This window comes from Schistocerca americana, chromosome 1 (genome assembly GCF_021461395.2).
Source record: "Schistocerca americana isolate TAMUIC-IGC-003095 chromosome 1, iqSchAmer2.1, whole genome shotgun sequence".
Taxonomy (NCBI): Eukaryota; Metazoa; Arthropoda; class Insecta; order Orthoptera; family Acrididae; genus Schistocerca; species Schistocerca americana.
In genome coordinates this window covers 364,771,899-364,784,044 of record NC_060119.1, presented here as the reverse complement: position 1 = coordinate 364,784,044, position 12,146 = coordinate 364,771,899, and the positions used below count along the sequence as shown (strand labels likewise).

Here is a 12,146-nt window from a genome sequence, read left to right as displayed (position 1 = left end):
GGTGGACTGATAAGGTAGGGAATGAGGGGACTCCCCGCAGAATGTGTGAGGAAAGAAATATGTGGAAAACACTGAGCAGGTGGCGCAGGATGACAGGACGTGTTTCAAGGCATCACAGAGTGACTTCCATGGTACAAGAGGAGCTGTAGACGGTACAAACTGTAGGGGTAGACAGAGATCGGAATACAAACAACAAATAAGATGGAACGTTGGGTGTAAGTGCTACTCTGAAATGAAGAGGCTGGACAGAAGGGGAAGTCGTAGCGCGCCGTATAGAAGCAAGTCAGAACACGGATGTGCCCCCTCCCCCCCTCGCCATCTCTTTCCTCGCAAAAGTGACACTGACTGCCGAAATAGTTCTACTCAAGTCAGGCTCGCAGTATATGAGAATAGGAGCTAAATTATATTTCAGAAATATCAGAAAATATTACTTTGTTTTATAGAATTAATAACAACATCCGGAGTCAGTCATATCGAATACATATTTAGGTGTTGCGACAGAGAGGAAGAGAGTAAGTTACTGGGAGGCGAGGTGACTTCATCACAAAAAAGTTTGCGAGAATAAGATGCCTCTGCAGAATAAACAGCGTATTCTATCATTGTGTGGCCTATATTCGTAATGCTGTAATGAAAAGACATTATAAAAAGAATATCAACAAAAGTTGAATAAGAGTAACAGGACGGAGTCGTATTACCAGGTGATGGTGGGTAAATTACATTAGGACATCAGACAACAGTAGCAGACGATAAGTATTGCTACAAAATAACTGATAATAGCCGATCCAGGGAAAATATAAATGCAAACTGATAACAGTAAGAAAGTTGGCCTGATAAAGAGAAAAATGTTAACATCGAATATCAATTAGAGAATTAGGAAATCTTTTTCCGTTTGAAGATGAAAGATAGATGATAAATATTTCAGGCAAGAAGAGAATATAAGCTTTTTAGATGTGGTTTGTACAACAATGCTGAAGATTCGATGGGAAGATCGGTTTACATAATGGAGATACGGAATTGGATTAGGAAGAAAAGAAATTTATCGTTCAATTTGATTAAAGGAAGGGATTGGTTAATAGGACAGATCTAGAGGCATCAAGGAGTCGTACATTTTTTAACGGGGAGAGGGGGGAGGGGGGAGTGTGGGGGTTGAAAATGTTGAGGGAGGCTCTGAGCACTATGGGACTTAACATCTATGGTCATCAGTCCCCTAGAACTTAGAACTACTTAAACCTAACTAACCTAAGGACATCACACAACACCCAGTCATCACGAGGCAGAGAAAATCCCTGACCCCGCCGGGAATCGAACCTGGGAACCCGGGCGCGAATGTTGAGGGTTCAAATGGCTCTAAGCACTATGGGACTTAACATCTGACGCTATCAGTGCCCTAGACTTAGAACTACTTAAACCTAACTAACCTAAGGGCATCACACATATCCATGCCCGAGGCAGGATTCGAACCTGCTACCATAGCAGCAGCCCGGTTCCGGACTGAAGCGCCTAGAACCGATCGGCCACAGCGTCCGGCTAAAATGTAGATGGAGACAGTCTTGATAACAGTAAGGAGGCTCGAGTTAATGTTTGTTGCCCCAGCTACAGGGAGATGAAGAAGCTGGCACACGACCGACCACAGTCAGGCGCTACGTCATACCAGTATTCGGGCTGAAGATCACGATCGAAACACTAAGTCAGCCTGAAGATACATGTCGAAGACACTGAGTGATACTTATCACGTGTGTTTTTAGTCAATACGAATGTTTTGAAGCTATGTTCTGGAAACTTAGATGGGCAGTGATGGAATAATTACTATATTCTGCTTAATATTCGTTGTTTGATAAAATACGAGAACCAGCAAAACAATACTAAATGTTTCTATTGTATGTTCTGCGTAAGGGCAAGTTAATAGCGATAGTTGCCGATTCCTAGGGATATAAAGAGTGTTTCGGGAAGAATAACAAATATTTTAGGAGGTCGAAATATGGGCCAATACAAATGAAATATTCCGTGTAACATGTGTCAAGTTTTTATTAGGTACAGAGATACAGTTGGTTATAGAGAGAATTTTGCATTTCGTATGTTTGAACTCCAGCTGCTATGGGTTTATTTATCCACTATTAGTTTTGTTTTGGTGGTCCGATGAACGCTTTTCTATAAATGTGTGGGCTGGTTCGATGGACGATCATTTGATAGCGTTTATTGAATTACCGCATCGTCTCACCTGTCCCTGTTATCTGGACTTTCTTGAAAACGAGCTTCCAGCGCTATTGGGAGCTTTTCCTTTGGGTACAAGGATGAGTATGTTCTTCCAGCATGATGGAAGACCCTGCATATTCAAGTCGTCAGATTACACATCACCTAAGCTGGGATTCCCCGCAGCTAGAAAGGCAGAAATGGTCAAGCTTCTTGTGACCAATATCCCCCGACCTTACCCCTTTAGACTTTTGACTGTGATGATGGTTGATAGAGTCTGTAATCAAAAAACTGATCGGATTCTGAATAGCGCAGACCTCAACAAGAACGCCGAGACAACTTGAGAGGAGAACTAGAATGTCCATTGAATGCAAAGAGTGTTGAATTTATGAAAATCAACTTCGAACTTATTTGTCTTTGCATAAAACGTTCTGTGAGTATTTGTTTGGGTGACAGTCTTAAAACCTTCTGTTAGTATTTGTTTAGGTGACAGAGTATCACGTACATCTTTTTAACCAATACATCTCCGACACGTGTTACACGGAATGTTTTATTCGAAATAGTCTATAGTTCTACCTCTCAAAATACGAGAGGTCTTCAGTAAGTAATGCAATACATTTTTGTCTGAAAGTAGGTTGGTTTTATTCAGGTTTTCAATACGCTATATTATTCCCCATTCTTTTGGCTAAAAAGTCCTGTTTTACAACATAAACTTCGTTCAATGCCAGCTTACAGGGCGGCCTTGTATGCCCAACGTCTTGCTGCATCAATAACCTCCCCAGCTGCAGAACAGTGTGTCTGATTGTGATTTGTCGATCACCTCGAATGAGGCTTCAACATTGCAGGAGTCACAGCTGTGTGCGGCCGTTCGGCCCGTGGCGGATTGGACAGGCTCTAGCGATCTTCTTGCGATGATGACAGAAACCTCGCCGAACAACTCACCGTCTTTTGTCACTGCCAAGTCTCCATAGACATTCTGAAAGCGCCTGTGTATACCTGCGATGCTCTGTTTTTCTTGCAGAGGAAACCTGATAACAGCTCTCTGCTTGGAACGGATCTCCGTTACAGAGGCCATTTTGAAGGCTACGTATAGCGCCTCGACCTACCGAACTTCGTGAAACTATAGGGGCTGAAGCGGACATATTCCACGATGACCCATAATAAATTCCACATTTTTCCAACAGAAATTGGGCGGGAAAAAAATGCGTTGCAGTTTACTCAAAGCCCCTCGTATTTACAGTTCCTGCTGAAAACACCTTGTGTTCTTTCGTGCTACTTATGCGAGGGAACTTGCAAGGGAGAACAGGATATTACACTACTGGCCATTAAAACTGCTACACCAAGAAGAAAGGCAGATGATAAACGGGTATTCATTGGATAAATATATTATACTAAAACTTACCTGTGATTACATTTTCAAGCAATTTGGGTGCATAGATACTGAGAAATCAGTACCCAGAACAAAGAACAACCACCTCTGGCCGTAATAACGGCCTTGATAGGGTATTGAGTCAAACAGAGCTTGGATGGCATGTACAGGTACAGCTGGCAATGCAGCTTCAACACGATACCACAGTTCATCACGAGTAGTGACTGGCGTATTGTGACGAGCCAGTAGCTCGGCCACCATTGACCAAACGTTTTCAATTGGTGAGAGATCTGGAGAATGTGTTGGCCAGGGCAACAGTCGAACATTTTCTGTGTCGAGAAAGGCCCGTACATGACCTGCAACATGCGGTCGTGCATTATCCTGCTGAAATGTAGGGTTTTGCAGGGATCGAATGAAGGCTACAGCCACGGATAGTAACACATCTGAAATGTAACGTCCACTGTTCAAAGTGCCGCCAATGCGAACAAGAGGTGACCGAGACGTGTAAGCAATGGCACCCCATACCACCACGCCAGGTGATACGCCAGTATGGCGATGACGAATTCACGCTTCCAACGTGCGTTCACCGCGATGTCGCCAAACACGGATGCGACCATCATGATGCTGTAAACAGAACCTGGATTCATCCGAAAAAATAACGTTTTGCCATTCGTGCATCCATGTTCGTCGTTAAGTACACCATCGCAGGCGCTCCAGCCTGTGATGCAGCGTCAAGGGTAACCGCAGCCATGGTCTCCGTGCTGATAGTCCATGCTGCTGCAAACGTCGTCGAATTCTTCGTGCCGATGGTTGTTGTCTTGCAAATGTCCCCATCTGTTGACTCAGGGATCGAGGCGTGGCTGCACGATCCGTTGCAGCCATGTGATCTCGACTGCTAGTGATACGAGGGCGTTGGGATCCAGCATGGCGTTCCGTATTACCCTCCTGAACTCACCGATTCCATATTCTGCTAACAGTCATTGGATGTCGACCAACGCGAGCAGCAATGTCGCGATACGATAAACCGCGATCGCGATGGGCTACAATCCGACCTTTATCAAAGTCGGAAACGTGATGGTACGCATTTCTCCTCCTTACACGAGGCATCACAACGACGCTTCACCAGGCAACGCTGGTCAACTGCTGTTTGTGTATGAGAAATCGGTTGGAATCTCTGCTCATGTCAGCACGTTGTAGGTGTCGCCACCGACGCCAACCTTGTGTGAATGCTCTGAAAAGCTAATCATTTGCATATCACAGCATCTTCTTCCTGTCGGTTAAACTTCGCGCCTGTAGCACGTCATCTTCTTGGTGTAGCAATGTTAATGGCCAGTAGTGTATATACCGTTGGTTTAATATGTGTGCACATGTAGCTTGTCCATTTCAGGAACAGGAGAGAGAACACTTGAAAACGTGTGTATTGAGGCTGACTTACCGGTGGTGGCGGCGGCGGCCAGTAGGAGCAGGCTGAGTAGCGGCGTGGCTGCCATGTCTGCAGATGGGCGCTCACTGTGCCGGCGCGCGACCTAGCAGCAGACACCTTCCCCTCCCTCGCCCAGCCCGCGGCTGCTGCTGGCGCTCCGCCGCTTCCTCTCCGTCTTGGTGCCGCCAGAGCGTGCGAAGGCCTCCCGCCTTCTTCTCACGCAAGTCGGCGCCCGCGTTTGTGTCGCGACTCGCGTAACACAAAGCGTCGCCGTTCAGTGTCCCACACACAAAACCTCTTCTTAACCGTCTTGCCACACGGAGGACGTTTAATTGACGAAGTGTTTTGGTGCCGTTGTCGTCTCTTTACACCTACACTTTTAGCACGTGACAAACACCGCCTTCAGCTGATCACAAAACGGCACAATGGAAATCGTTAATGATCACGTAATCGAAGGGTCTATGACCTTTAAAAACATTCGTGTTACTCGCAACGTCAGTAAAGAGGCGAAGGTCATAGTGCAAAATGGCGTACTCTAGGACATGAAACTTCCTGCAGATTAAAACTGTGTGCCGGACCGAGACTCGAACTCGGGACCTTTGCCTTTCGCGGGCAAGTGCTCTGCCAACTGAGCTACCCAAACACGACTCACGCCCGGTCCTCACAATTTCACTTCTGCCAGCACCTCGTCTCCTACCTTCCAAACAAAAGGTCTCCTGCAGGAATTTTGGACGTTTCATATCAGCGCCCACTCCGCTGCAAAGTGAAAATCTCATTCTGGAAACATCCCCCAGGCTGTGGCTAAGCCACGTCGCCGGAATATCCTTTCTTTCAGGAGTGCTAGTTCTGCAAGTTCGCAGGAGAGCTTCTGTAAAGTCTGGAAGGTAGGAGACGAGGTACTGGCAGAAGTGAAGCTGTGAGGACGGGGCGTGAGTCGTGCTTAGGTAGCTCCGTTGGCAGAGCACTTGCCCGCGAAATCCAAAGGTCCCGAGTTCGAGTATTGGTCCAGCACACAGTTTTAATCTGCCAGGAAGTTTCATATCAGCGCACACTCCGCTGCAGAGTGAAAATCTCATTCTGGATACTCTAGAACAAGTTCGAATTGGATAAATTTCAAGGGTTGCCGGCCGGTGTGGCCGTGCGGCTCTAGGCGCTTCAGTCTGGAACCGAACGACCGCTACGGTCACAGTTTCGAATCCTGCCTCGGGCATGGATGTGTGTGCTGTCCTTAGGTTAGTTAGGTTTAAGTAGTTCTAAGTTCTAGGGGACTGATGACCTCAGATGTTATGTCCCATAGTTCTCAGAGCCATTTGAACCAGGGTTGAATAGTTGCCCATGAATTAGAACTACTGACGAGGCAAAACATGATGACTCCCTGCTTAATAGCACCTTCGTCCACCACTGAAGCACAATACAGCAGCGATTCTTTGTGGCGTGGATTCGACAAGTCCTTGCTTGGTTAGTCATCATCATTGTCTTCGAGGATCAGGCCTTTTGGCTTGCTCCGCCCACAATGTTCACACCAGTTCCTTAAGGACATCCAAAGTTTCTTGTTCCTATTTGTTTATACAGTATTGAAAATTTAGCTATTCCATTACTAGGCGTACACTGAGGTGACCATGTCATGAGACAGCGATATGCTGTTATACAGACGGCGATAGCATCGCGTACACAGTGTATAAAAGGGCAGCGCATTGGCGGAGCTGTCATTTGTGCTCGGGTGATTCACCTGAAAATGTTTCCGGCGTGATTGTGGCCGCAAAACGTAAATGAGCAGACTTTGAACGAGGAATGGTAGTTGGAGCTAGATGCATGGGACATTCCACTTCGGAAACCGTAAGGAAATTCAATATTCCGAGATCCGCAGCGTCAAGCGTGTGCCGAGAATACAAAATTTCATGCATTACCTCTCACCACGGACTTCGCAGTGACCAACGGCTTTCACTTGACAACCGAGAGCTTCGGCGTTTGCTAGAGCTGTCGGTGCTGACAGAAAAGCAACTCTGCGTGAAATAACAGCAGAAGTCAGTGTGGGACCTACGGTGAATTTATCCATTGGATAGTGTAGTGAAATTTGGCGTTAGTGGACTATAGTAGCAGACGATCGACGCGAGTGCCTTTGCTAACAGCACAACAACGACTGCAGGGCCTCGCTTGGGCTCGTGACTATATCGGATTGACCCTAGACGACCGAAAAACCGTTGCCTGGTCAGATGAGTTCCAGTTTTAGTTGGTAAGAGACACCACGAAGCCATGGATACAGGTTGTCAACAAGGCACTGCGCTAGCTGGTGGTAGCTCCATAATGGTGTCGGCTGTGTTTACGTGGAATGGTCGTGGTCCTCTGGTTCAAATCAACCATCATTGACTGGAAGTAGTTATTTCCGGCTACTTGGAGACCCTTTGCAGCCATTCGTGGATTGCAATTCGTTCGCCAAATCCTGCACCGACAATACTTTAGCAATTATGGACGGTTTTAGTGGCAGCATGGCTTAACATTTCTCCAGGTGACTTCGAACAACTTGTTAAGTCCATGCCAAGTCGAGCTGGTGCACTAGGCCGGGAGAAAGGAGGGCCGACACGATATTAGGAAGTATCCTATGACTTTTGCCATCTCAGTGTACATGGACATGGTCTTTCCAGTTCAATCTGGCTTTTTCGGTTACAGTTGTAATCGGTTCTACATTTAGTTCTTGTCTAATATAGGTGTTTCTTTTATGGTCCAGTAATGAGTTTCCCGCTAGAAAGCGAAGATTCGATTTGTCGTAATTAATTCCATATTAGCTTGTAATTTGCGAAGATTGTGTGAAGTTTCCTTACTTACATTACGTTTCTATTGTACGTTGTATGGTTCCACAGAAATGTTTGAGTCTGGCCAGTTTTATCTCTACATTGATTCAAAGTGAATCACTTATTTATAAAAAGTGGACAACTCGCGCCAGACAAATTATTCAAGAAGAAGAAAAAATTTCCACGAACTTCGTTTCAATTTAACGGCGAATTTATTTCTGTCCTGTGAAACAAATCATTTGCTGGAATGTGTAAGGCTAATATCACTAATTAGAAAATATTTATAGCTGTTACGGTGATTTTTATCACGTGGAGTTATTCTCTTACAGCAATAAATGAGGACCCAAATATATTTTAAGGCTCTTATTTGAATTACAAGAAAAGTAAATAGTTATATTTTATTAATGACAGCATTTCGAGGACAATAAATTTAACATAATGTATGTATGTCTGTCTTGAGCCTACTCGCACAGAAAAATTACCGTACATAATCATGATATGAAGTACACTTACATGGTAACCAAATAATTTACTGCTTCACAATTTTTTGAACCTAAACCAATGAATACGTTTCATATTATCTATATAACACTAAAAGTTCACAGAAATGCCCGAACTTCAATCAAAAGTGAATATAAAAATGTTGCAAATGATGATTGGTCACTTGTTCAGAAACGTGTATTAAGTTTATTAGCAAAAATGAGTACGAAATCATTGTACAAAAAAATCACAGTTCCTAGTCAGTTTGCAGTCAATTCCATTTACTTCTGTATTGGTTACGTCTTCAGCTTTTTCTAAACACTTGATACTGTCGATATGCAACACACTTCATTAGTTTCTCAATAACACCCTTCTTCTTTGTGTTTATGGAAACGTTCCCATAATAGGCCTCTGTCTGAGGAAGCCCAATGTTCTAATTGGGAAAATATGTCCTGGCTTTCACCAACGTTGAGATATGGATCTCGGGTCCAACGATATACGGCTTACCTTTTCTTTTTTGACCTGTGGCAATAGCACAGAACGTAATTGGGAGCAACTGATACTTTGTCCAGTTTTCTAGTGCCTCTCTCCACCGTTTCAGTTAAGGTGACGAACATTTCGTATAAACGAATCCAACATGTTAAAAAATTTCTCTATTTCGCTTGTGTTTGTTGCATAAACTTGAAAGTGACCAGGGTGGCTGGATTCAGTGATAAGTGACATATACTGATCCGGAATAAGTACTCTGTCGCACATTCGTAAGTGCGGCCAGATGCTAGATGAGAGTGCCCTCCAGTGGGAAAACAATGCTATATTTTATGAAATCTGTCACTGTCTTTTAAGAAGAATAACATTATTATAACCATATCGTTGCGATTTTGGCCACCACGTGCCATTGCTGGACAAGTGGAGTTTTCTAAATACTAAAGTAACGGTACAGAAAGGAGCGCTTCATTAGGGCCTTTCTTACCTTAGCTCTCATTATAACAATGAAACGTGCCTCCATCTCTTTTCATGTTGTTTATCTCAAAAACTCATAGCATATTAAAAAATAATCATGTTTACCTTTCTTCCATTTTCTCGCTTTCCTTTTCATTATTTTTTGGTACTTTGAACTCTGAGCTGCTGATCTTACTTTATAATTGTAATAGTTAACGAAAGTTCTCAATTAAAAAGACCGATTGATTCAGCACGATTACAAGCCTGCCACAAGTTTATTTCTAAAACATGACTAATTCTGGATTTGTCACCTATTAGAAACAATTGCGTTTTTAAATCTGCTCTCTCCAGGTAGCAAGGAATTCCGGCGATCCTTTTTAATTCCAATCGATGCATCTGGGTCTCAAGAAACTGAAACTGACAAAAATCTGCATTTCCAGTTTTTAAGAAGTTATCCCATTTCAGTAATAAACAGTTCAGTTGCACCCTAGGTATTTTAACTCCCTCACTTATTCAAGTGTTTGGCCATTTATAACAGTTTCGGGTCTTATGGGTTCCAGTCAATGAGATAGCATCCGTTATGTTTTACCTGGGAATTTTCTTATTTTGTGTTTAGCAGCAATTTGACTCAACTTATGTTCTGCAGTTCGAACCATTTTTCCAGATTTTCCTATTATAAGCCGATCATGAGCAAACAGTAGCATCATGAAATTAAAATGATCACTTCTTAGTGTGCCTTTTAACGTAATCATCATTTATGATTGATACCTTCTCTATAAAGATTAATATGGCGGACGACACAGAGAGCAGCCTTATCTAACATCTTGGTTAATATCTGCAGATTCTGTCCCACTTCCTACAGTATAGATCCTTGGTCCGTTTCCGGAGGTATTTGGCACTAAGTGTCTACACACAGCTCACAAAATTCACGTAAAGCGTGGGCTGGACGTTAGGGACGCAGAGTAGCCGTTCTAAAGCATTCCTACTTCCGATGGATTCAGCCCGCATCTCGTGGTCGTGCGGTAGCGTTCTCGCTTCCCACGCCCGGGTTCCCGGGTTCGATTCCCGGCGGGGTCAGGGATTTTCTCTGCCTCGTGATGGCTGGGTCTTGTGTGATGTCCTTAGGTTAGTTAGGTTTAAGTAGTTCTAAGTTCTAGGGGACTGATGACCTAAGATGTTAAGTCCCATACTGCTCAGAGCCATTTGAACCATGGATTCAGATTAGCCGAGTTTTGTGGCTCAGACACATACGTGAGTTCTGCTTCATGCTGCGCATGGCGCTGTAGCATGATTGTGACTTTGTGGCACGGACAGTTATCCTGCTGGAAGAGGCTACCGCCGACGGAGGAGACATGAATCATGAAGGGATATGGCTGGTCTGCAGAAATGTTCACGTAATCTACAGATATCTTCGATTACTACCACATGTCGCATTGAAGCATGGAGAATGTCCGCCATAGCACAATACTGCCCTCAACGGCCGACGTCAGGTTGCGTGGTGAGTCTTTCGAGCAGTCACTAGCCTGGATGGCGACTATCGACCTGCTTTACAGAACGGGCAGACTTCCGACCTCCACGTCCTATGATGACCCGTGCAAGTCCAATAAAGTGTCTCCAATCCGTGGTTTCAATGTCCATCAGCCGCTTCGCATACATGCTCACGACAGTAGCACGTCTACAGCCAAGCAGCTTTACCGATTCCGACTTGTTCGTTCCCAGTTCACGATAGCAACTTTTCCTTTGTCAGAGTCATTTATGTCAGTGGATTTCCCCATTTCGGGACTACAATGTCGCTAGAATGGTTCCTCAATCGTCTCTGTTCCTCTTATACACCTTCCTTACCACATCACGTGCGCCACCAGGCGGCTATCAACCATGCTGTGGGCAGGGGTCACAATGTTTTGGTTCACGAGTGTGTGTGATGGACCGTGACACGAAACAGGAAGTCTGCCTTTCGGGGGCAGTTCTCTTCTGGATTAGGAACCCGATCCAGTATTCAGTCTTAATCTGTCTGGAGTTCTTAAGACAACCCTCATTTCGTTACACGGTGAAAGATCTGCTCTGAATACAACGTCCTAGAGACTGGAAAATGCGTTTATCCGCGATATCCTTCCTTTCAGGACATCTAGTCCCGCAGTGTGTGCAAGAGTGTTACTGTGAAGTTCGTTAAGTAGTGGAGAGTTACTGGCAATAATGAAGCTGCTGGGACGGATCGTGAGTTGTGGCTGCTTAGGTCAGTTGACATCAAGGTTCGTCTCCTGATTCGGTTCACTTTTCAGGCTGTCAGGAAGTTTCAGAACTGTGCGCTCTCCGACGCAGAGGGAAATGTTCTCATAAAAAGGTATGAATTGTGTATTTGTATATTGAATTGGGAACCTAGAAACGACAGAGAGGCTTCGTCCCACCATAGCCCGCAGTGGTTCACGACTCCACAACAGACCACAGCAGTCCACCCACCCCACCACAGCCCCACACCGAACCCAGAGTTACTCTGCAGTTCGGCCCCCAGTGGACCCCGATCCCCCCTCCCCCGGGAACGTCTCACACCATGTGAGTGTAACCCCAATGTTTGCGTGGTAGAGTAATGATGGTGTACGCGTACGTGGAGACATTGGATGCACAGCAATCGCCGATAAAGTGTAACTGAGGCGGAATAACAGGAATCAGCCCGCATTAGCCGAGGCAGATGGAAAACCGCCTAAAAACCATCCACAAACTATCCGGTACACCGGACCTCGACACAAATCCGCCGGGCGGATTCTCTCCGTTGTTTCTAGGTCCCCGTTTCAATACCCACCTTCCGGCTTGGGAAGCAACGCGTTAGACCGCGCTAGGCCACGCGGGCAAGCTATATAGTATACAGTGTGGTCCATTGATAGTGACCGGGCCAAATATCTCACGAAATAAGCATCAAACGAAAAAACTACAAAGAACGAAACTCGTCTAGCTTGAAGGG

The 12,146-nt window shown here is 45.0% G+C and overlaps 1 protein-coding gene across 2 annotated transcripts in view; it reads right to left on the bottom strand.

Moving 5' to 3' along the window:
- Positions 1-5,160, bottom strand: part of LOC124622804 (leucine-rich repeat extensin-like protein 5) — a 64,067-nt gene extending 58,907 nt beyond the window's left edge. Inside the window, exon 1 of one of the 2 annotated variants that reach the window (XM_047148598.1) lies at positions 4,995-5,160. In XM_047148598.1, coding sequence (XP_047004554.1) covers positions 4,995-5,049 — 55 coding nt within the window. In that variant the 5' untranslated portion in view covers positions 5,050-5,160. The remainder of the gene's footprint in view (positions 1-4,994) is intronic. The other variant, XM_047148606.1, reaches the window with a different exon arrangement.
- Between the last annotated feature and the right edge of the window lie 6,986 nt (positions 5,161-12,146).